Source organism: Talpa europaea (assembly GCF_964194135.1).
Source record: "Talpa europaea genome assembly, chromosome: 2".
Taxonomy (NCBI): Eukaryota; Metazoa; Chordata; class Mammalia; order Eulipotyphla; family Talpidae; genus Talpa; species Talpa europaea.
Window position 1 is genome coordinate 4,077,017 of NC_140068.1, and position 24,703 is coordinate 4,101,719.

At 55.8% G+C, this 24,703-nt stretch overlaps 1 protein-coding gene across 1 annotated transcript; it reads right to left on the minus strand.

The window, feature by feature from the left end:
* Positions 1 to 960: 960 nt before the first annotated feature.
* LOC311167767 (solute carrier family 22 member 1-like) lies at positions 961 to 24,332 on the minus strand (the record flags this gene model as incomplete). Its single annotated transcript, XM_084228828.1, has 10 exons — positions 961 to 1,064; positions 2,421 to 2,533; positions 10,146 to 10,254; positions 12,234 to 12,448; positions 14,632 to 14,738; positions 14,950 to 15,064; positions 17,368 to 17,536; positions 18,644 to 18,798; positions 20,300 to 20,403; positions 23,922 to 24,332. 10 exons carry the CDS (start codon positions 24,330 to 24,332, stop codon positions 961 to 963), a joined length of 1,602 nt encoding a protein of 533 aa, XP_084084954.1.
* Positions 24,333 to 24,703: the final 371 nt, after the last annotated feature.

A 24,703-nucleotide genomic window follows, 5' to 3' on the forward strand; every position in this document is an offset into this window, starting at 1 on the left:
TGTGCTGATTGTATTTGTCTTTATCTGGAAAATCTCCACTAACAATCATGCTTTGGTTGATGAGGGCTCGGCCGGCGGCCCCAGGCCTGAGAGGCTGGCAAGGCGCTTCCCCATCTTTCTTCTTGGTGAGAGCCGTGGGGGACCCTCCCACCTCGCCCTATTGACGGCTTCCTGGGGCGCCTACACTGGGCTCTCTGAGCTCAAAGCAAGTGCTTCTTAGCCACCTCCGCTCCCCGTCCTGTCCGGAGCTTTCTTCTTCACGTGTGGAGAGAGCCGCGGCCTCTGAACCCTGATGTGCTTCTGCGTTCAGCCCCTGCTCTCGGAGCCGTAGCCAAGGAATCCTTTGGTGCCCAAATAGTTTCTCGTGTTTTACTCTTGATTGACACCCTCTGTGTATCCTGGGCTTTCTGGCTCCACAGGCCATCCTGGCTGCTCCCCAGAGTTGGGGTGTCCTCCTGGGGTCACAGAGTCAGCCTGGGAGGCCCCGGGAGCCGCCCTCAGCCTCTCACATCCTCTTTACTGCCCTCGGGGGAGAACCAGCTCCATGACATGGTGTCCCCGCCCCGCCCCCAGTCATTTCTTCTTTGGGAAGAAACTCTCTGAAAGCGCTAGAGCTTCTGAACCAACAATAGCTAAAAGGAAACTTGATTTTAAAAGGGTCCCCAACTGTTAACTCTGGGTGAGCCAGAGAGCTCGGGGCTTGTCCAGTCCAGAGTCGACTCCTCGGATGGAGGCCCCCGCCCTCAGCACCGACCAGCAAGGCCGCCCCAAATGGCTGCCTGCGCCTCCACCTAGAGAAATCAGCAGCTTCTGGGTGTCGCCTCTCTCTGCGGCAGCCCCGTGGGGGTGAGGAAGACATACACATCTCTCTGGAGCGCCCCTACACCTTTCGGTGGCAGAAACGGGGAGAATTAGGGTACAGGGGCAGGCCTGGCCTGCCGGAGGGACCCCCGGCCCCACTCACCTCCCGAGGCTTTCAGCATCCTCGATGGTCTCCGGCAGAGCCACCCCCTGTGTCTCCGGCAGCAGCGGTGTCACCGCGCCAGCAACCAGGCCCAGCACCCCTGCGAACAAGCAGATGCCACGGGAAGCCACGAGAAGCCACGGGAGCCCGCACCCCCACGAGCGGCACAGGGAGTGCAGTGGGCTGCGGGGATGTCCAGATGAGGTCGATGGAGACACCTCGAAAAAGTCAGCAACACCTCCACACGACCACTCGGGCAGCAGGACGAGCCGGGGGCAGCAGCAGACGGGAGCCTGCCCTCGTCTCACAGCCACGCAGCGTGGGGCACCTCATTAACTGACGGCTTGGCAGGGGCACAGATAAGACATGTCCCGGGGATTGTTGACTCGGGTACCTCAGGAATACTATGAAGGTCCATTTTGACTAATTACTACATATATAGTAATTAATATGGTAAAACAGGCTAAGATATAGCAACAGTAAGTGTTATCTATGCTAATGTTATATAGCATATAAATATCATCATGTTCGTTATGCTGTGAGTTTGCATTTTATATTATATATCAGCTACTACATGGAGACTGCGATGTACCTGCAGTCACTAGATACTGAGATTATTACAGAGGCTATAAAGCGCGGCTAATACTTTGCAGGTAATGTGGGCCTCTTCTTACTCTCTTCTCCCTCTTTTTTTTTTAAAGATTTTATTTATTTTTGTGCAGAAGAACTGGGGTGTAGGCCAGAGGTGGGGTAGTGAGAGGAGTCACCAGAGACAGAGTGGGGAGCAGAAAAAATGGATCCACTGAAATGCACTGCTGAGGGGCGCAGCGGGGAGACAGGAGAGGTCTGCTGCGCCCTGTGGGTAGCTCCCTGGCCGGGATCGAACTCAGGCTGTGGCGGTGACAGTGCTGAGACTCAACCCCCAGCCCACCAGGGAGGCCCCCCTCCTCCTGCTCCTCATTTTTTCTCTCTCCTCCTTGCCCAGGCCCTGGCTTGCAGCTCTCTGAACACGGGGTGCGTAGGAAGGGAAGCAGGAGCGCCCTCATCCTCTGATCACGTTTGTCAGTCTCAAAGCTGATGCAAGCTCTGGATGCCGTCTGTCTCCCTGTGTCCCTCCTCATTGGCTAGATCTGGAAGCAGGAGAGCGCCGGCAGCTGACCATCGTCAGCCCCCAGCAGCTACAGGTGAAAGGCAGATGCGCCGGGTCTGGTTTACGAGAAAGCAGAAGTCTGTGTGTGAAGGTCTGTGTGTGAAGTCTGTGTGTGAAGGTCTGCAGGCTGTGCCCCGCGGGGCAGAGCGCTGGATTACCCAGCCGTGCGGCATGAGCTCCTGCCTCTTTTCCAGGAAGCGGGGCAGGATGGGGCAGGACAGCAGAGGAGCAGGAAACTCATCAAATAGTTTGGAGAACTCACGCCGGGGTGGGGAGAGGGAACAGCGTACATCTGTGACGTCTTACCGAACAAAATGAGGGGCAAGCCTTGCCACACCTCCATCAGCCTGAAGACCAGGAAGGGGGCGATGACCCCACCCACGTCACACAGGGAGGAGCACACCATCAGTCCCAGGTTCCTGAGGAAACACAGAGCCAGAGACACGACTTCTCGGTGATTCCATCACCCAAAAGTGAACCGTATCCGAGTGCAAACACAGTGTCCACTCCCCAGCCCCGGGAAGGGGACAAGGCTGGCCAGGAGTCAGACAACAGTGGCCAACGATTAGTGAATCATGCCTCCCTAACACCCCTCAGCCACGGGGTGTAGAGGGCTGGGCGGACACACCCATGTGGCAGGAGGGTGGTGCACCCCAACTCCCCAGGGACAGGAGCTGCTGTGCTTGGGGCCCTTCCAGACCTCACCTACGCCCCCCTCCATCTGGGTGCTTCTTTAGATCCTTTCTGATAAACCAGTCGATGTGCTTCCCTAAATTCTGAGACTGTTACAGCAAATTATCCAACTCAAAGAGGTGGCCATGGAGACCCTGACTGCGGCCAGGCAGCAGAAGGAAGGTGACCACTGCCCCTCCGGAACAGTTTCTCGTCTGTGCTCAAGGTCACTAATCTTTTCTTCCGTGATAGCTAGTCTGCTGCTGCCTCATCTGAGCAGCTGCCGTCTCAGACATTGCAATTTTCATCTCTAGAAATTTCACTGGCGCTGCTGTCTCTGTCTTCCGTGTCTCCAGCGGCCACGTTCAATCTTTCTCTACACAGGTGCGATCCCTGTTTTAATATCCGTGTGTAATTCTAGCATCTGTGTCATTTCTAGGTCCGTTTAGATTTTTTTTTCCTCCTCGACACAGCTTCTCTTTTCACATTTCTTTGTGTGTTTGGTCATTCTTGATCGACTACCAGACATTCTCAGTTTTACCTTGTTTGGTGTTAGATCTTTTGGTATTCCTATGAATGATCTCCAGCTTTGTTTTGAAAATACGGCTAAACTGGGAGCAATGAGTCAGGAAAAGTTTATCCTTTCAGTTGTTACTTTCTAATTTATTTTATTACGTTCACGTGCATAATTTCTTACTCCCTGGGTGACTATAAAATTAGCACATTTCGGGGCCTCCCCCGTGGCGCAGCGGTTGAGCGCGGGGTTGCAAAGCTGCCCGCGGCCTCTGCAGCACCAGTTCGATCCCCGGCTGCTCCCCGGCCACCAGAGGAGGGTCCCGCATGGCGCGCAGACCTCTCCTGCCGCCCGCTGCTCCCCTCAGCAGTGTCCTTCGGTCCTTCTGCCTGCTCTGCTCCCCGCTCTGGCTCTGGTGAATTCTCTCACCCTCCCGCACTTCTGACTGTACCCAGTGCTTGTATAAATAAATAAAACTTAAAAAAAAAAAATTAGCACATTTCCCTTTCTTTACCAAACCTTTTTAACATCTTTTATTTAGGATCTTCTTTATATTGATGCATTGTCACATAAATTCATCTTTGTCTCATAAGACTATGGCTCTGGGCATGCTTTTGTGCTTCACTAGCAAATTTTGTGCCTTCCTTTCCTTTCAACCTTTCTGAAGAAAAAATTTACTTCAATTATGCAGCAAATTATTGGATTTGTTTTGTAACCTAACCAGGGAGTCTTTTTTCAATAAAGGAGTTGAGCCTCTTTATATTTACTTAAACATTACGAACATTCTATCATAATTATGCCATTGGCATGCATGTCTTTTTTTTTTTTTGTTCTAGCACCTTTTATTTTTTTCAATATGTGTCAGGTATGTATATTTTTCTGATGATTTGGAAGGTTTGCATTTTATTGAAATAATTACATTTATGACTATATAATACACTTAATACTCTACTTCTTTAGACAGTGTTGATTCACTTCCTATTTAGAACTATAAAATTAGTTTAGGGCATCCCTGGTGGTGCAGGGGTCAAAGACAGCGCTATCAAGCTATTGCCAGCCACCACAGCACAAGTTCGATCCCCGGCCGGCCAGGGAGCTACCCACATGGCACAGCAGACCTCTCCTGTCTCCTCGCTGCTCCCCTCAGCAGTGGATTTCAGTGGATCTGCCTGTTCTGCTCCCCACTCTGTCTCTGGGGAATCTTCTCACCCTTGTACCTCTGGCTTACACCCCAGTTCTTGTATGCATAAATAAATCTTTTAAAATAAATAAATAAAATAAGTTTATTTCTACTTCCTCCTCAAACCACACCTAAATTGATTTTAGTAATTTTATCACTGCTTCAGTATTTATCTGTATATCTTAAAATATATCTCTACCACTACGTACCTGATCAGAATTTAATGATGCATTCTTTCCCGACTGGAGAAAGCTCCCTGAGGGGAGCGGCACCTCACACCCCTCACCTCCCCTCTCATCTTTGTTTGTTACAACGTTTCCTCGTGGCCAGATTCGGGACATTTGCGGTCTGTCCTGTGGCCAGACCCGCTTTCATGGTCCACCCCAGTCATTGATACATCGCTCTGTTCATCCCTGTGTTCACTGAGATTTTTTTCTCTAACTGCTTTTTTGAAGAAGGTTCACAGGAACCCTGTTCTTTGAGAAATTGCAAAATGATTGATGTTTTCATGTGGCAATGAGGGATCCTGGATGCAATTTGCCAGCCAAGGCTTCTCCCCGCTGGCTCCTCGCAGGCGTGGCTCAGGTGTGGCTCAGGTGTGGCTCAGGCGTGGCTCAGGCGTGGCTCCCGACTCCGTTGAGGCTAGCAGCTTCCCTTCTTCCCGACGTGATTTAGCGCCCAGCCTGGGCGCCTGAGATGTCCCCCTTCATCTCTGAAGGACAGATAGTGACTTCTCTGGAATATTCCTTAAGCTATCCACACGGGGTCAGTCTCTCCTGATACACGGAGGGCACCTTCAAATCAAACACTCATTTCCAAAAGTTTCCTGATAGTTTTTTCTTTAAATTTCTTGAAGTTTGTTTCATTTTTTCAGGCATCTTCTTTGGGATATACACATTAACGTGTGTGCACGCGTCTATGTGCACACCTGACTGGAGAGGAGAGGCAGGAGGCAGGCAGGTAGGCAGATGGGAACATAATCTCTAAGCCTTTTAAACTCTGCTTGTTTCAATTTAATTCTGCGATTCTAAGTCCTTGCATTTCGATCGCTGTTCTCCTGGCACTGCTTTCAAATCGGTTTTCATTTCTCAAAAGCTTTCATTTTTCCTTCTTGTTTCTTTCCTAAGTTGCCTTCAGCTTATTCTATTATCTTGTTTCTTATTCTCCCAGGAATGTAGAGCTCTGCTTTAAAGTCTTATTTTCTAGAAATGACTGACTCATTAGTATTTTGAATTTAATTGTAATATAGTTGGTGCTACTCTTCCTCTGCCTTGTGGCAATATTTTCCTGCTGAGTAGTCCTCATTTGCCATTTGCCTACCTTGTTCCTTTTATTCCCTTTTATTTCATGATATATTTGTACAGCTCCTGGGAGAATTACATTTTTCTTTATTATTTTTCTTTTATTACTGTGGTTTCTTCCCCCCTGTATCAGCCCTTTTGGAAGGAATTGTGGGGAAGAGTCAGGTCACGTTCTCAGCTAGGAGAAATTCTTTCGACCAGGTTGGCGTGTGATTATATTTTCAGACTCCCTTATTCCCAGGGTTGGGCAGCACAAGACTCCTTACCAGGTAGGGTCTGTCTGCTCCACTCTGCCCCATAGCACATGGCTCTGTGCAAGTTTCCAGAATGTTCTATCACAGGCTTGCCCTCCCTGCCTCACCTTCAGCCACACCAGAGGAGGGAGATCATACCCCCAGGCCCTCATCCATCCCATTACTCCAGATGAGGGGTCAGGTCGAGATCGCGTCCTACTTTGGAAAGCTGCTGGCCTTGTCTAAGTGTCCCCGGCAGAGATGTGCTCCCCCGGAATCTTCTAGCTCCTCTTGGACATCACTGCGTTAGGCAGGCCTTGTTCTTATATATTCTTTCTTTTTTGTTTTTAAAAGATTTATTTATTTATGCATACAAGAGCTGGGGTATAGGCCAGAGATGCAGTGGGTGAGAGGATCCACCAGAGACAGAGCAGGGAACAGAACAGGCAGACTGACTGAAATACACTGCTGAGAAGAGCAGCGGGCGAGACAGGAGAGGTCTGCCTTGCCATGTGGGTTGCTCCCTGGCCGGCTGGGGATAGAATTCGTGCTGCAGAGGTTGCAGATTGCTTCATAGTTCAGTGCTTAACCCCTTGCGCCACCAGGTAGGCCCTATATATTGTCTTTCAAGGTCATCCTACTTTCAAAGGCAGCATTTACAGGTTCTCCCCTCTCCATTCTTTTAGTTATGTTAGTGTAATTTCCAAGAGGAAAAAGAAATAACATGATTTCCCTTTTTTTTTTTACTATTATCATTTTTACTAGTTTAAGAAAATAAGTCTTAAAAAAGAAAATTAGTACACAGAGGCTGACACGGGCAATGAGGTGTCTTATGTCAAATCCATCTCTTGTTGGCCACAGAGGAGCAGGACGTGCAGCTCCTGTTCTCAAGGAGCTCAGAGCAGAAAGAGGATGGAAAATGGGAAGAATTTTGTGTATACTGATGCCAAAAGAATGTTCTGGACAATATGTGCTGCAGACAAGTAGAAGCACATTGTTCAGCTCTCGACCCTCCTATGAGAAACCAGCAGGGTCAACTTGGCTTAAACACTGTTTAAAGTTCAGAGCGTTGATGAAGAAACAAAGCAATAAAAGTAATTTTTTTCAATTTAGACTTGATTCAACTAATTAAAAATACCAGAACTTTCATGATTATCTTACTTGAGTTTTCTGATCAAGTTTAGTTATTTCTGGACATCTAGGGTCCCTTTCGGGTTACTGAGAGTCCTCAGACAGTTCTCTGCAGAGATGGTCCAGGCCCCGGGGAGGCCACCGGCCTTTCCCCTCCCAGCCCTGGCATCCCAGCATCTCCTGGAGCCCCCTGGGTCCGTTGGCCATGACAACAGGATGGTTTGGCCCTGCTGTTTCAGACGCTGGGCTCACCCAATGTCAAACATAGATTTTTCTCTTTAATTCACCTTCGTCTGTCTGCACCCAGCCCAAGTAATCTCTCACAAATGAGAGCCTAAGACAGGCCTTTAAACGGGCGAGAGGTAGGGAGAGGAGGCGTGAGTCAGAGGCCTCCTCACCTCTCTGGCTCACCCAGGAGCTCACAGAGGCTTGTAGTGTGAGAGCAGTTTGGGGAGCAGGAATACTTCCCAAAAGTCATTGTTCTGATGACAAGAGGAGAAGCAGCAATTTATACAAAGGAGAAAAAATTAAGGAAATAGGCTGTTCAAACAATGGTCAAGTTAAAAGTTTAAATAAAGTGGTTAATTGCTTTTACGATAAAAATAATCTTCATTGAAACCAAGACTCCTGAGACACAGATGGCAACAGATTCACACAAAGATGCTCAATATTATTCGCAACCAGGAAAAGGAAAGTTAAAGTCACAGTAGTTGTGCTCCCTCCCAGAATGACTTCAAAAAGAAAACAGTGTGGGGCCTCCCCATTGGCTCAGCGGTTGAGCGCTGGGCTGTGAGGCTGCCCGTGGCCTCTGCAGCACCAGTTCGATCCCCAGCTGCCAGTGAGGGTCCCACATGGCGCGCAGACCTCTCCTGCCGCCCGCTGCTCCCCTCAGCAGTGTACTTCGGGTCCTTCTGCCTGCTCTGCTCCCCGCTCTGGCTCTGGTGAATTCTCTCACCCTCCCGCGCTTCTGACTGTACCCAGTGCTTGTATAAATAAATAAATCTTAAAAAAAAAAAAAAAAAGAAAGAAAATGTGTTCGCCCAGCACAGATGAGAGCATGAAACAGCCGTGTCTGCCGGGGCCGGGGCTGGCAAAACATGCAGCCCCTTGGAAAACACTTTAACAGCTTCTCATCAACTCAGACACACCTGCCCAGGGGCGCTCCCTCATCTCCACTCAAGGGCAATGAAAACCTGTGTCCACCCAAAGCCCACTCGCGAGTGCCTCTCAGCAGCGGAGCCATCATCTCCCCAACGGGAAAAGTCCAGACGCCCCTCAGCTGGCACCTGGTGAGCAAATCGCCCCGAGAGCACTCGAGGCAGCCAGAGGGCTCGAAGCTCAGGCCATGCCACGGTGACCCCATGACACGGAGGGAAAGTAGCCAAACGCAACAGGCCGTGTCCTCTCAGCCACATCACTCTGGGGAAAATGTAAAATTAGAGCAAGAGAAGTCAGAGGTGGGGCTGCCAGCGGGGAGTGGAGGAGGTGACCCCAGGAGGCTGAGGACGGAATGTTCTTGTATTGGCCACTGTAAACTGGCCTATGTGGATGATACACAGACCAAAACAGTGCACTTGAGAGTGGATTTTGCTCCATGGACGTCTACCTCGGGACACCTGATTTCATGTATTTATTTATAGTCTCCAAATTCGTTTTCTCTTGTGATGAGAACGTTTATGGTCCACTCCCAGCCACTTGAAAATAGGAGTTATTAACTGCAGTCATTTTGCTGCACAATTCACCCCCGGAACTTATTCATGTTCTAGGTGGAAGGCTCTACCTTCACCCAGCTCCCCACCCACACCCCCTACTCTGCATGGAAGATCTGCAGTGTTTTTTAGGTTACACAAAGCAGCAAAATCACACTGTGCTTGCTAACCTCTGACTTGTTTCATTCAGCACAGTTCTGCCTTGTTGCACATGGCAGGTTTCCTTCCTTTTGGTGGCTGTATGATATTGCACTGTATATATCACAGCTACTTTAATGGACTTGGGTTGTTTCCACATCTTCCAAATAATGCTGCAATGAACGGGGGGCAGGGGGGCGGGGTAGAATATCTTCCTGGGACAAAGACTCTGTTTCCCTTAACTATACCTGCAAGTGGAATTGCTGGATCACTTGGTCATTCTAACTTACATTTTTTAATAAAGATTTATTTATTTATGCATACAAGAGCACAGGCCAGAGATGTGGGGTGGGGCAAGGCAGTGAAAGGATTAACCAGAGACAGAGCAGGGAACAGAACAGGCAGAATGACTGAAATACACGCTGAGGGGAGCAGCGGGCGAGTCAGGAGAGGTCTGCTGTGCCAGGAGGGTGTCTCCCTGGCTGGGGACTGAACTTGTGCTGCAGTGGCTGTGGTTAGCTTCAGAGTGCTGATGCTTAACCCTTTGCGCCACCAGGGAGGCCCTCTAGCTAACATTTTTTAAGGAACCTCCACTCTGCTTTCCGAAAGCTGTCTCTAGGCTCGCTGCTTAGCTTACCAAGGCCACCTCATCATCAAGGATGAAACACCAGCTCCCTGGACAAAAGACGCGGTTCTCACCCTGGCACCCCCACTTCCTGCCTGCATGACCTCAGAAGGTCTCTTTCCCATCCTGAACCTCAGCTTCCTGGCATGTGAAATGTGGGTAACAGGACTAAAAAATGCTTTGAATAGCTAAGCAGAATCCGAAGGGTGGAAACGTGTGTGTCCCCACAACATGAGCTGCTATTTAAGAAAATCGTGTTGGGAGGGGTCGGCGGGGCTGGTGAGGTTCATGCCACCAGCTGGCACTCAGGATGGGGTGACGCCTCTGCACCTGGTCCCCAACCCTGGCCTCTGAGCTGGACCCCTTGCTCAGGGCTTTGTCCCCGGAACCAGCACCCCTCAGTTTTCCACCCTCAGTGGCTCCATCTCAGTGTCCAAACCCCTGACCTGGGGATGTCAGGAGGAGCTGCCTTGGGAATGCTGGCCCCATGGGGTGCTGGCCCACCCTTAGGCCCCTCCCTGCACTCACCGGATAAAGGTAGGGTACAGCTCAGCGTTCACCAGGCACACCATCTGGAACAGGATGGTGATTCCCATTCGGCCAACACAAGCGATGGTGATGTTCAACCAGTGCTGATCTGGGGAAGACACAGGGAGGGTGGGGGCCAGTGGGCTCCAGGCCTGCAGTCTCCGCCCTGGCAAGCCTCACCTGGAGGCCTAGACTTCAGCGCTGGTCAGGCCTGATGAAGACCCTGATTAATTCTTACATTGCTGGACCGATGAGCCGAGCCCTGGGACACACCTGCCAGGGCCTGGGGAGACAGGGAGGCCGGGGAGGGAAGTGTCTGTGCCTCTCAGCTTTGCCTCCCTCAGCCACGCTCTGTTTCCTCAGCTGTAAATGAGCACAGGGACATGAGCCGACAGGTGACTGCAAGAGATGCCCCAGGTCTGGTGACTGTGACCATGCTGTTGCCATTTAATCATGAAACCAGTGTCACAATAGCTAAGCTATGGAAGCAACCCAAGTGCCCAAAAACAGATGACTGGATCAAGAAGATGTGGTCCATACACACAATGGAATATTACTCAGCGATCAAAAAAGATAAACTCATGCCATTTGCAGCAACAGGGATGGAGCTGGAAGGGATCATGCTCAGCGAAATAAGCCAGAAGGAAAAAGAAAAATATTGGATGGTTTCACTTATAGCAGGAATGTAGAGGAACCAAATAAGGGATCGGGGGGGGGGGAAGTAATTATAATAAATTAAAAATTAAAATCAACAGGCAACCAGAGACATTGTGCAGGGGGGAGGGAGGGCAGAACACAAGGGACTATGGGGATGGTGCATGGGTGAGCGGGTGGTGGGAATTTCACGGGGACTACACCTCATCGGAGAAAGCATCCATTGTACAAAAATAAAGAATGGTGTAAAAAATACATAAAATTGAAAAATAAAGATTAAAAAAATTATGAAACCAGTGTTGCCGCTAATTAACATGGAGCCTGAGACAGAACTGTCCCCATAAATGTCACTCCCTTGGGGCCAGATTTCAAGTCCATGTGCAAGGGGCTGTTGGAGGCAGACAGAACTGACTCCATCTTGCACCCCAGGCTCCATTTCATTCAACTTTCAACTTTCAAAAAGACTATTTACTGGGGCCTCCCCGGTGGCGCAGCGGTTGAGCGCTGGGTTGTGAAGCTGCCCGCAGCCTCTGCGGCGCCGGTTCGATCCCCGGCTGCTCCCCGGCCACCGGAGGAGGGTCCCACATGGCACGCAGACCTCTCCTGCCACCCGCTGCTCCCCTCAGCAGTGTCCTTCGGTCCTTCTGCCTGCTCTGCTCCCCGCTCTGGCTCTGGTGAATTCTCTCACCCTCCCGCGCTTCTGACTGTACCCAGTGCATGTACAAACAAATAAATAAATAAATAAAAATACATGCCTCTTTAAAAAAAAAAAAAAAAAAGACTATTTACTGACTGGCAAGAACTGATTCCAGGTGGACACAGCCTTCTCCCAGGACTGTGAAAATCATTTTCTTTTTCTTCTCTCCTTAGCAGCCAAAGTCAGCTAGCCCAAATGCTGATGAATTATAAGAAATATAAGCTATAACCAACCCTAGCTTTTCTCCTTCTACCTTCTCCCTCCCATGCTTTTTCCTTTAAAGCCCCTCTAAAGACCCCAACAGGACACGATTTGGACTGATACCTGATTTGTTGCGCCCTGATTTGCAAACCTAAGGCTCCAAATAAATGCTATCGCTGTATGTTAGCCTCAATGTCTTCAACTGAGTGTTCATTTCTTATTGAGGTAATGTTGCTCCACAACACCGTATATGATTTAGGGGTGCAAGTTCACACCTCTTCATAGGAATTGCCCTGCACCATCATTCAGGTCTCAGTGCCCAGGGATATGCACTGGTAAGAATTCACCAACGTGCACGCTTACAGTAACTGGCACATTGTACGTATGTTATACCTTAATATAAAATTTTGAAAAAGCTAAGTGTAGACAAGCAGCTTGCTATCTCTGTTTTTGCTTTCATCCCAGGGGGTTATCCAAGAGTGAAACCACAGGCCCCACCCTCCAGCAACCTGCAAATGACAGACACGGAGACGCACCATGCGAGATGAAAGTCATGATGAGGCAGGCTGCCCCGGCCACCAGGCTCGACAAGCCCAGCAGGGACAGGCGGCCCATGCGGTCGATGGCTAACAGCATGATGAAGGTGGCTGGGAATTCAACCAGAGCAGAATAAAGGAAGTCCAGGTAGAGGTTCTCGCTGGTGGCACCCATGTGCATGATGAGACCCTGGTAGAGCACGGAGCAGGTGAACCTGCACAGAGAGGAGGCCACATCACAGGCAAGCTCCATGGCCCTCAAAGAGGGTTGGCAGAGCTCAAGTTGGGTGTCACTCGATTTAGAATTTCTTCCAGCAATAGGAGACAGGGGTTGGGGGGGAGCTACAATTCAGACCAGGGGCATCCTCAAAGGCCCCTCAAGGAGAAGTTCCTTATTATGACCTCAGTGAGCGTGACGACAGGAGGGTACTCGTTTCTCAACAATCTAAATGATGACACTGCTGCTGACTGCAAGGCTCGAAGCCTGGCCTGCACGGGGCCTGCGCACATCCCACCTCCACTAATGCTCTGGTGTGTCCACAGAGGACTGCAGGAGAAGGCAGTGGTGCATGGGCAGTTTCAGGAACCAGACTGCTGTGGCCTTAGCAAGTCAACTAAACTCTCTGTGCCTCAATCCCTTCATCTGTAAATTGGATAATAACAGCACCTACCAACCACCTTGTACTGAGTATTTGTGGAGTTAATGGACAAAAACTGCGGGTGTACTTCCCTGCAAAGATGAGCTTTTATCACCACTAGTCACTGTCATCTTTCCAAAGTCAAGTACCCAGGCACCACAGAGAAGAAGTGCCGCGCAAGGCCGCCCCCGTCCATGGTGGTGCCCTCCACCACCAAGCACCCCTCAACAGACTCGGGCATACTCCATCCTCCCCCCACAGCCCTTGCACACCCCTCCACCCCCAACCCAGGAAAGAAAGCAACCGTCCAGAATGTTCCTGACGGGCACCGCTGAGTCTCTCTCACTCAGCAGGGAAGATCAGAGAGTCTGTGTAACTTTGGGGAAAACTGACTCTGGAGGCCAGAAACATTTACGATTGCTTTGGTATTTACACTGTGGGGAGAGGTCTTGGCCCCTACGAAGTAACTGTCTTTTCCCAGCATGTAAATTGCCTCTCGGCTCCAACACGGAGCGGGCAGCATCAGAAACAGATGCTTCTTGTTAACAGGCTGCTTGTTTTGTGAGGCTTCACCCAGAGAAGCGCTGGGGAGCATCTGTGTCTCATCCCAAATTATTCCTGAAGGGACAGAGGTCAAGAGAAGAATTGCCTGCAGCTGTGTGAGTCTAGCTCAGCCCGCGGCCCCCTGCCCTCCAGCCAGTGAAACGGGAATGGTCCATGTACCCAGAGAGACTGACTTAAGACAAAGGAATGTACAACCTTGATTTTCTTGTCCAAAAAAATGAACAGGGGCCGTTAGCAAGAAAGTTAACAAATGTGCGGCACTGCCACCTGTCGGCGGAGCCTGTGAATTGCATGTCCACGTTAAACAGTAAAAAAACCCGCCGCTGTGCTGCTGACAATTCCCTGTGGGGGTGCCCGCCCCCCTCAAGCTCTGTGCTCGCACTAGCTCGTTAATCTTCACAGAGCACCTGTGACTTCATCTCTTTTGATTGCTGAGTAATATTCCATTGGGATAAACTCATGCAATTTGCAGCAACATGGATGGCGCTGGAAGGGATCATGCTCAGCGAAATCAGCCAGAAAGAAAAAGAAAAATTCCGGAGGGTCTCACTCATAGCAGGAATCTAGAAAACCTAAATAAGGGACCAGGAAAAAGACTAATCATAATAAAGTAAAAATCAAAATCAACAAGCAACTGTAAACCAGAGACACACTACAGGGTGGGGAGGAGAGAGTAGGATCAAAATGTGGGGGTGTGAATTGTCCGGAGACTAACCAAGATGAAAATGCAGACATTGTGCAAAAATGAAAAATGATGTAGGAATTACATAAAATAAAATAAATTTTTTTAAAAAGGGGGGAAAACACCTGTGACACAGTCCTGGCATGAGACGGGCTGGCGAGGAAGCGCGTCAGAGAGCGCTCACGACGCTTTCTGAAAGCAACAGTGAGAAGAGGTAGCAGGGACAGCTCCGCCCGCTCCTCCACCTCTGACATCGGGGCTCCGCTGTTGCCACAAGAGGGGGCGGCCCTGGACACCCGCCACCCACCGCACGTCTTCCTGGCGCCCTCTCGTGCCTCTCAGGCTTCCCACCAGCATGCGGCCCTGCCCGGGACTCCAAGCTCGGGGAGCAAGGGCAGCTCTTCAGGCGCTCTCTGTCCACTAGAAGGTCGGTTTAACACGCTCTCCCCCTTTTATTCCCCACCTGGCTTGTTCACTGCCTTGCACCCCGAAAGCGGGGAGAGGCGCCCCTTACCACAGGTACATCAGGATGCAGGTGTTTCTCCTCAGGCACCGCGTGCGGAACAGGTCTGCCAGGGAAGGCCTCAGCTTCTCGGCGACCTCCTCTTCGAGAGAGAGCGTCTGGAGGTGGGGGGCCATCAGCCACACGAAACTGCCCCAGGCGGGAAGTTCCTCAAGGGACCCCCACCAAGGTCAGCCACCCCACATCCTAGCCCCCACCTGCCACCCTGACCCCACCAGCACCCTCCTATGCCCAAGCGGCCCCAGATCATCTTCTAAACCACAAGCACAACCCAAGCCCAGTGAAGCCAGAAGCCAGGCCTGCCGGCACCTTCAGGCCCTCTGGGGGCAGCTTCCCGTTCCTCTGGGCGATGCGGGCCAGTGTCTCTACTGCTTGGGCCTTTCTCTTCTGTGACAACAGCCATCGTGGCGACTCGGGCATACGCCTGCGGACAGATGCTCCTGCTTGGCATCTCACCGGAGTGCGTCTGAACTTCAGTCCTGATGGCAGACTGCTGTTGGGGGCACCCCCCACCTCCAGCTGGGATCCCCCATCACCTAGGGGACCAGGATCCAGGGGTGTCATTGTGTGCTGGCCCCGACAGCCCAGGCTGGGGCTCTGCGAGTCACTCATATGCTCGGGGCCACCTGCTAATAGTTACAGACCCAGGGAGCCATTGCCTTCTCCAGGACCTTCCCTGTGCGATGCTCCTGCAAGCTGCACTCCTTGTTCCCCGTATTAGATGCCCCATGCATGTCCCCCACCTGCGTTATGGCAGGATGTCTACAGGCCATACAAGGGCTGCTGAACAAGTCCCAAATTATTTCCAAAGAGATCAACTATCCATTCCTCAACAACCTCTAGACACCACGTCTTCCATTCCCAACAGGACAGAGATGTCACAACTCTAGGACTGGGACTCTCAGGAATAAGACCTTTTGAAAATGTAGCAGGCTAAACAGACTCTTCTCCAAAGACCTACAGATGGCCGACAGGAACGGGGGAGAATCTCATCATCACTTATCATCATGGAAACACAGATAAAACCATAATGAGCTGCCACCTCACACCTGTGAGAATGGCCACAGAAAGTGCAGAAACAGCAAGTGCTGGGAGGGTGTGGAGGAAAAGGAGCCCCACAAGGCGGGCGGGAATGCAGCCTGGTCCAGCCCCTGTGGAATAGCTTGGAGGTCCCGCAAAATGCTAAAAACAGATCCACCATGGGCCTCCCTGGTGGTGCAGGCGGTTGAGCGCCACACTGTGAAGCTGTCCACAGCCTCTGCAGCGCCAGTTCGATCCCAGCCAGCCAGCGAGGGTCCCACATGGCGCAGCAGACCTCTCCTGTCGCACCCGCTGCTCCCCTCAGCAGTGTATTTCGTCAGGCTGCCTGTTCTGTTCCCCACTCTGTCTCTGGTGAGTCCTCTCACCCTCCCACGCATCTGGCCTGTACCCCGCTTCTTGTATAAAAATAAATAAATCTTTAAAAAAAAAAGACAAATGTTTAAAAAAAAACAAACAGATCCACCATATGACCCAGCAATTCCACTCCTGGGTATCTCCCCAGAATGTAAAAACACTAATTAAAAGGGAGGGGCACGCGCCCGCCTGTGTTCATCGCAGCCCTCTCTACAACACCAAGATGTGGGGACAACCTCAGTGCCTCCCGTGGATCAGGAGGGTGTTGTCTATAGACAATGGGCCAGTCCTCAGTTACATGAAAGAAAGACCCACACTCTCTTTTTCGACAACATGGACGGAGCTGGAGGGGTGATGCCAAGTGAAATAAGCCAGAAGGAGAAAAACAAAGACTGGGCGGTGTCACTCCCACGTGGAATACAGAGAAAGGAAACAAAGGGTCAGATGGGCCAGGCCAGCAACAAACCCTAGAAATCTGACAGTGCAATTGAGGCCACAATGCGGGGGGGACGCAGTGGACTGTGCAGGACAACGGGGACCTCGCTGGTGGGTGAGTCTGGCAACGCCACGGGAAGCGGGAATCCTGTCCCCCTAAATCATGCACAGCGTTGCAAACAAAGGTACCTCAATAAAAAGGATCAAAACATTCTGAAAGCTGCACAGCACGGGACAGCAGCAACAGAAAGAGAAAATGCGCAGCGTGGCCCCAGCCTGCCTTCCCCCCAGTGTTCCTTTCCCCGGCACCCCGTCCACCCTGACGGGGAGCGAGCAGGCTCCCCTACCCGTGTGTGGGCTGCCTGAGAGGCCCACCGTCTTTGGAGAGAGTGGGGCTACACTTCATGATTCAGGGCTCCCCATGAGATGGTCCCCTCCACGGCCCCCTGGGCGGCCCCCATGTCCCCCCCTGAAAAACTTCCCTGCTGGTGGCTGCTCTTCAGACCCGCCGGCACTGACGGCTCAGGCTCAGGTGAACGCCCACTCGCACCCGGCTCGGCCCATGACGGGCTTATGTGCTTCATGTGCCCACCCCTTAGGGGACCCCTCATTCCCTCGCTCACTCACTGCCTCACCAAAGAGCACGCGCCCCCCATGCGGCCAGTGGGTCTTGGTCTGACGCCCACCGCATGTCCTTGAGGGGAGGGGGTGAGCTGAAGGGGCTCGGTCTGAGGGTAGCACCCTGAAATGAGGGCCAGCCCCTGACGCCAGAACATCCCATGCTGTGCAGCCCGGGGCCCTTGTGGGAGATGGCCGCCAGGTGGCCAAGGGCAGCCGCAGCCCGCTTGGCAGGATGGGGTCCCGGGGGTGGGGAGCGTGGGGTCCCAGCAGAGGTACCAGCACAGGAGCAGGAAGAGGAAGACTGGCAGGGACACGGCCGTCTGGAGCCAGCGCCAGTGAGGGAGGGCGTAGGCCGCCGCGGGCAGCAGCACCAGCCCCGCCGCGAAGGCCGCCTGGTAGAGGATGGCCACCGTCCGTCTGGAGCCCGCGCCCACAAGCTCTGTGACTGAAACAGGAGACACCGTCACCCCAGCCCCCCGGCCCCCACCCTGCCGCTGCCCCCTGCGCCCGAGTCTGTGCTCCCCCCAGAGGCAGGCCCCCCACACCCCACGCTCATCCCCGTCCGCTAGCTGCCCCGTTGGGATCCTCGCGTTTGCCATCTGGAAGGAAAGTCCCCGTGACAGTCAGACAAAGAGCCTTTACAGTCAAAGTGGGGGTGCGAACCCAGGGCGCGGCCGGCACGGTGCACCCCGAGAAAGCTGTGCCAGGAAACACGGTTTGAGTTTAGCTGCTGCAGGAAGGAAAGTGAGCCACGGGCACCGAACGTGCCGGTTGTGGCAGGAGGAGCTTCCGCCCCGCGGCCAGAGGCTGGGACGCTCGCCCAAGATCACACGCTGCTCAGCGTGTGTGGACGTGACCCCAGTGCACGCGCGCCCCACGCCGGCCCGGGGCCGCGGGAAATGTGCCGGCCCCGCCTCGGCCCGCGGTGGTCAGGGGGACGTCGGGGCGCCTCTGGCCGGGACCCCTGCCCGGCTGGCGGCCCAGGCCTCGCTCAGGGACGGCCGGGCTCGCCGGCTGCTTGTCCTCTGTCTGCAGTGAGGGCGGCTCGGCCACACTGCCGGGGCCTCCTCCAAGGCCGATTCATTTTCTGTCCTTCCCCGTCATAGACACGGGGAGAGAGAACGAGGCTGCAGGTGGAGGACGTGGGTGGACGCCCGGGTTCATTTCAGTGGCCACCGTCCTCTCTCCCGACGCACCTCTGTCCACCTCTCCACGTCGTTCAAACCAGCTGAGTCAGTTTCTCCTCAGGAGACGTGGCTCTCATGATTCACACGTTCAAAGTCTCCCTCCCTGGCCCCGCCGTGAGCACGTCGATGTGATATTTTTGTTCCCCGATAGACTGGTTGCCAGGGGGACGGGGTCTGCTTCAGCGGCTGAGCGTCTCTCCAGCAGCAAATAGAGAAAGGGCCGCCTTCCCTGGCCCTGCCGGTCGTCAGGCCACAAATACCCCTGAGCGGCCAGTCTGCACCCCGAATCCATGCCCACCCCAAAGCACCCCCTGCCTCTGCCCCCTCCACCCCACCCTGCCACACGGGAGCCACCCGGTGCTTACTCAGGGTGTAGCCGGCCGTCCAGCTGCCCTTGCTGACCAGGCCCTGCAGCAGGCGCAGGAGCAGCAGGGAGATGTAGTCAGGGGCGATGGCCATGAGGACGCCCGAGGCCGCGGTGACGAGGGTCGTGCTCAGCAGACACAACTTACGGCCAAACCTCCAGAGGCAAGGAGACGGGGTGAGCGCCGGTGTCGAGTCCTGGGGTCAGATGGGCACCGGGGGGCAGCAAGGCCCCCCTCGGAGGACATCACCGTCACCCCTTGGGGACTGGCCGTGTCCACCCCTGGCAAACAGTGCCCTCCGGGTTCCTTGCTCTCTCTAAAGAGGAGTCGAGTGTCGTCGGCAACCTGAAGTCTCAGCCAGGAGTGGGGGCTCCTTTGGTGACACCCCAATTCTCATACAGTCTCCCCTCATTATCTTGTGTTTAATGACCACATTGTTAGTGGGATTTGGGAGGAAGCATGGAACCCAGGCTCTTGTCCTCCAGGCTCCTGACTGGCTGGGAGCGCCCTCTGGGCAGCTGGCCCACCCAGCAGCGTGGGGGCTTCTCCCTCCTCTTTTCAGGAATGAAATGGGCAGCGTCTTTGCCACAGCCTCACCCCCAGGCTCTATTAAATCTTGCACCTTCTCTGGTAGTAAGGCCAGGATGCAAGGGACAGACCTGCACATGGTCTCAGTGACCTTGACCCATGCTCATGACCCCATGGCCCAGCGAGCTCCCGATTCCCCCTGCCAAGCACCCTCCCAGCTGCCAACACGTCTCCTCCATGTCCCTCTCGCCTGCCCCCTGGATGCCACCCCCGCACCCGGGAGCCTGCCTTCTCCATGAAAGAGGAAGTTCTCACCAGAGCCCACCCCTCTGGCCACAGAAGCTTCCGCCTGGGGCACTGGTGTCCATCCCCCCACCACCCACACCCCAGGGAGACTGCCCCCCCAGCACTGCACACAGCAGGGTGCCCGTCTCTCCTTCATCCTCCACCTTCCCTGGACACTGTCCTTGCCAGGGGGCGCGTGGCCGCCATGCCCACAGACGCGGCCACTCCCCGACCATCCTCGCTCTGCAGCATCACTGTTTCCCGCAGAGCCCATCCTTCCTTCCTGCTGCCATGCCCCCCTCCCATGGCCACCCCCGCCTGTGACGCCCCCCCCCCCCGCACCCCCTTCTGGCCGGTCTCTGAACGCAGCGCCTTAGACCGCTCGGCCATCCTGACTACTCTGGCCGGTCTCTAACGTCCACTGCTGATGACAAGCCCAAGCACCCACCTCTCGCCCCCTGAGCTCGCCCCGCCTGTGCCCACCTGCTCACCCTCTCAACCCGCCCCCGTCCTAACACCTCCATGTGGGACTCTCCAGGCTCCCCACTGGGCCCCCACGGCAAAGTCTGCCCACCCCAGACACCCACCTCCTGGAAGCACCAGCCTCAGCCTCACCCCCTTTTCTCTCAGCCCTTCACCCCAAACTGAGCCATCTGCAGGCAGTTTGGTCTGGGAAGTGCACCCCACAGCCGCCCTTTCTCTCCCTGGCTGCGCACCGAGCCCCCAACCTCTAGCGGCGCCTCTGACCTGCCTAAGTCTGCAGAGCCCCGCTGGCCCGTGTCCTCCTGCCCTGCAGCCACGGCCCTGGCGGTCCTGCCACCCGGCGCCGGCGCCTCTCTGTACCTGTCTGCTGTGTAGCCGACGCCCAGAGAGCCCAGCACGAAGCCCACGTTGACACTGGACTGAAGCAGGTCCACCTTCCAGGCGTCGCCACACACCAGGTCAAACTGCGCACCGGGGAACAAGACTCGGTGTCGGCCGCAGCCGCCCCTGCGGAACCTTCCGCAGAGGCCCCCAGACCCCTCCTCAGGCCCCCGCCGCAGACCCCTCCTCAGACCCCTTCCCACAGACCTCTCCAAAGACCCCCCACCCTGCAGACCCCTGCAGACCCCCCACCCCGCAGAACCCATCTCAGACCCTCCTGCAGATCCCTCCTCAGAGCCCCCCCGCAGACCCCTCCTCAGACCCCCCACAGAACGCTCCTCAGACCCCCCCAGGCCCCTCCTCAGACCCCCCCAGACCCCTCCTCAGACCCCCCTGCAGACCCCTCCTCAGACCTCCCAGGCCCCTCCTCAGACCCCCCAGGCCCCTCCTCAGACCCCCCCAGACCCCTCCTCAGACCCCCCTGCAGACCCCTCCTCAGACCTCCCAGGCCCCTCCTCAGACCCCCCAGGGCCCTCCTCAGACCCCCCAGAACCCTCAGACCCCCCCGCAGACCCCTCTTCAGACCCCCTACAGACCCCTCCTCAGACCCCCTACAGACCCCTCCTCAGACCCCCCTGCAGACCCCTCCTCAGACACCCCCCAGGCCTCTCCTCAGACCCCCTACAGACCCCTCCTCAGACCCCCTACAGACCCCTCCTCAGACCCCCCCAGGCCCCTCCTCAGACCCCCTACAGACCCCTCCTCAGACCACCCCCGCAGACCCCCCACGGACACCCCCCACCCCTGCAGACCCCTCCGCAAACCTCCCTCGAGAAAGCCTGGAGACACGTAAGCAGGGGTGCTGGGGGTCCCATGGGGCCCAGCTGGGGCTGTTGCTGGGATCGCACCAGCACCATGTATTTCTGGCACGGTCCGTGCAAAGCAACCGACTAGTGGTCACCGAGCTGGCCCCATCACAGCTGTCCCAGAGTCCCCATTAGAACACAGACCCCCGGGCCCTGTCTGAGCAGGTCGCGGATCAGAATCCAGGTGAGTCTGGGGAACAGTGGGGTAAGCACCCCCTCTCCCTGATCTGAGGCCTTGCGCAAGGTCACAGTCAGGGGGAGCTGGGCGCCCAGCTGGGGTGGGGCAGAGAGGGAAGGGCCTCCCCACGGGGGAGCCCGACGCCAAGGACAGAGCACATTTCACCCCAGAGGGCGCCCTGTCCACCCCCCACCGGAGGGGAGAGAAGCCGGGGGCCGCAGCCGGTCTCCCACCATCCCTTCCTGAGCAAGCTCCGGCGTCCAGGCCAGGCGGGTGGGCGATGACTCCCGCAGGCTGAGTAGCTGCGGAGACGCCAGCGCAGTGTTGGGCTTGCGGGAGGCGGGAGGCCAGGGCTCTGAGGCAACAGGGAGAACCGAAGCGGAGCCCCCTCTTCCAGGGCGGGCGTCCCGGAGCGCCAGCCTCCAGGCCTCCCAAGCTCTCCCGGGATTTCACGCACCCCAGCGGGAGTCCCCACGGGCAGCCTCCCCGCCCTGCCCGGCACAGCTCCAGGGTTCTCTGCCAGCTCTTTGCACCTGGGTCACTTGGAAGCCCCTCCTGCTCCTCCATCCCCCACGGCCCCGGGCTCAGAGGCTCTTCACCATCTCCCCCTCCCCATCTGCTGCCCCCCCTCCCCCGCCAGACTGCACTCGAGCTGTGCCAGCCTCCGTCTCCTGCCACCTCTGCGGACCTCTCCCGCCAGCCAGGCCCCGTGTCTGGTCTGTGCCCTAAACTGTTTCTTCCTTCCTTTTCCAGGACAACCACGTCCGCTGGCTCATTTCTCGGCTCCCTCACCCTCAACCTACCTCTGGGAAGGCCCCACCCCACCACCGCCCTGCGCCCAGGCCACCCCCGAGGCCCAGCTCTTGGGCTCCTCTGCCCAATAAGACCAAACTCCACCGGCATAAAGCCAGAGTTGCCAGAGGCAGCACAAAAATAACAATTCAGAGCGTTCAGGCGAGTCTGAGTGTCAGATAAACTACGCTTTCTCAGGGCAGCTCCCGCGGGCTCGCAGGCCCGGTCTCGGCTGTCAGCACCACAGAGCGCGCACCACATGGGACAACGTCACCCTCAAAAGGTGCTCGTTCTTTATCTGAAATTCAAATGTAAGTGGGCCCTGAATATTCCCTGCCACTGGGCGTGAAGACCTCATGCTCCCGTCCAAAGGGAAGCAGCGCGCCCCAACCCGGGCCAGCCCTCCCGCGCCTCCCTGCAGGACCTGGACCCCAGATCCTGTTGACAACTCTCTGCTCCCCTCCCTGAGCCTCAGCTCATGCTCCCCTTCCCGCCCTGGCCCCCCACCCTTGCTGCTCAAGAGACCACCGAGACTCTTCAAACACCCCCGTGCTGCCCAGGGGCCGAGCCCACCCACCCCTCCGCGCCGGCCCCCACACGCCGGGCGCCTCCATTCCCAGGGGACTGCACAGTCTTAAAGGGGCCTCGTGGCTTCCTTCCCCGTCTTCCTCCAAGCATCACCCCCAGGCTAAAACCAAGGAAAACTCTGAACCCCTTGTTGGATGAGAAGGAGGAGCGAGTGGCGGAATGAGCGCACGCCGTCCTGGCAAGCAAGGGGCATCCCAGCCGCAGAACCACCTTCCCCGGCCTGGCGGCTCAGCAAGGACGCTGGACAGCTCAGTGCGGAGGAGCCATCGGCTGCCGCATCATTGGGGGGGCTCAGAGACCAGACGCTCACTCGATGGCTCCCTGGGCACGTCCTCGCAAAGGGCACCCAAGACACACGCGCGCACACACACACACACGCAAATGTACACACATGCGCACATACACACACACATGCACACATACACACGCACACGCTGAATACCCTGAATCTGCACGCTTCAGGCAAGCAGTATCCTCACCAGAACCGAGCTCTGCCGCAGCCATGAGGCCCGGGGCTCCACCCCTGCCTGACGCAGGCTCCGGGTCACCGCGCAGTGCTTGGAAAGGGCCCCTGATGGGGCAAATCTGTGGCCTGTGCTAAAATATTCCCAACACAAATGCAGGCCAGTCCTTGAGCCCACTGTCCTGCCCACAGGCCTGCGGTGGAGCTGCCCCGAGCTTGGCTGAACCCCGCGTCCCTGGAAGACGCTAGTTATCATCCAGGTTTGCAGAGGAGGAAGCCGAGGCTCAGACACTAGCTCAGGATACGTGGAGCTCCAGGGCAGGGCTGGGGTTCAGGGTCTGACTCCAAAGCCCCCCACTGCCACCCCACCTCAGCACCCGAGATCCCCTGGGAGTGGCCAGCACGTGTGCGGGGCTCCTGGCCAGGGACGGGTTGCCATGATGTGAGGGGGGGAGCTGGACCCCAAGTGAATTCTGCAGGATGGGAGCGGGAGGAAAATGAACCCCAATCCACATACACACAATCCCACTCTCCTCCAGCACCAGGGTCTGTGGAGGATCAAACAGAGGGGCAACACGCAGGTGGAGCCGCCCCATCCCTGGAGCTCATGACGAGAGCACCTGGGCCCCCTGACGTGAAACGCAACCTCGGGATTTGCTGCATATTTCCTCCCCGCCCCCAAAGCCCACGCCCCCCTCTCATGCAGGGCCTGACCTCGGTCACGATGGTCGAGCCCCGCGTGTCGTACACCCAGCCGGCCCCACAGGGGCCCAGCGGCAGGTGGCTGCGGTTGGCGGCCAGGCCGGCCAGCGGGTCCACGCAGCCCAGCGCGCTCTGGTTCCAGTCCACCTCGTAGCGGAGGCACTGGCGGGGGAAGGCCTGGCCCTCCGGCCCCCCGCCCGGCACCGTGAAGTTCAGCTCCTCGGCCAGGCTCCAGCCGCAGCGCCGGCTCAGCTCGGCCACCCCGGGGCTCCGGCAGCGGTGGTCGGGGGTGAAGCCCAGGAAGACGATGCCCACGTAGATGGGGGCGAAGGCGACCGAGAGCAGGCACAGGGTCAGGAAGGCTTGCTTCTGGAACCAGCCGAACTCCCCGGCCTGCTCCAGGACATCGTCCACCGTGGGCATGTCTGGGCCCGCACGCTGCGCACTGAGCAGGCCCGCGGGGCTGAGCGAGGGTCAAGGTCTCGGGAGCTTTCTTGGTAATGAGTGGCTTGGAGTCAGGCTGCCGTCACCAGGATGCCCTGGAAGCCGACCAGCGAGAAATAAATCATTTACCCCAAGGTGCCGGCTTCAGGGCAAGGGTGACGGTGGACACGGGGGGCAGGGGGCGGGAGATGGGGGGTCGGGCAGACGGCACGGGGGTGGCAGAGTGCGCCAGGCCGGGGACCCAGTTCTCTGGAAGACAGAGCAAGAGCGCAAGGGACCCCTGGGCCCCCAGCCCAGCCCAGCCCTGCACAGAGATGACCCATTTAAAAACTTCTTGCTACCAGCAGATA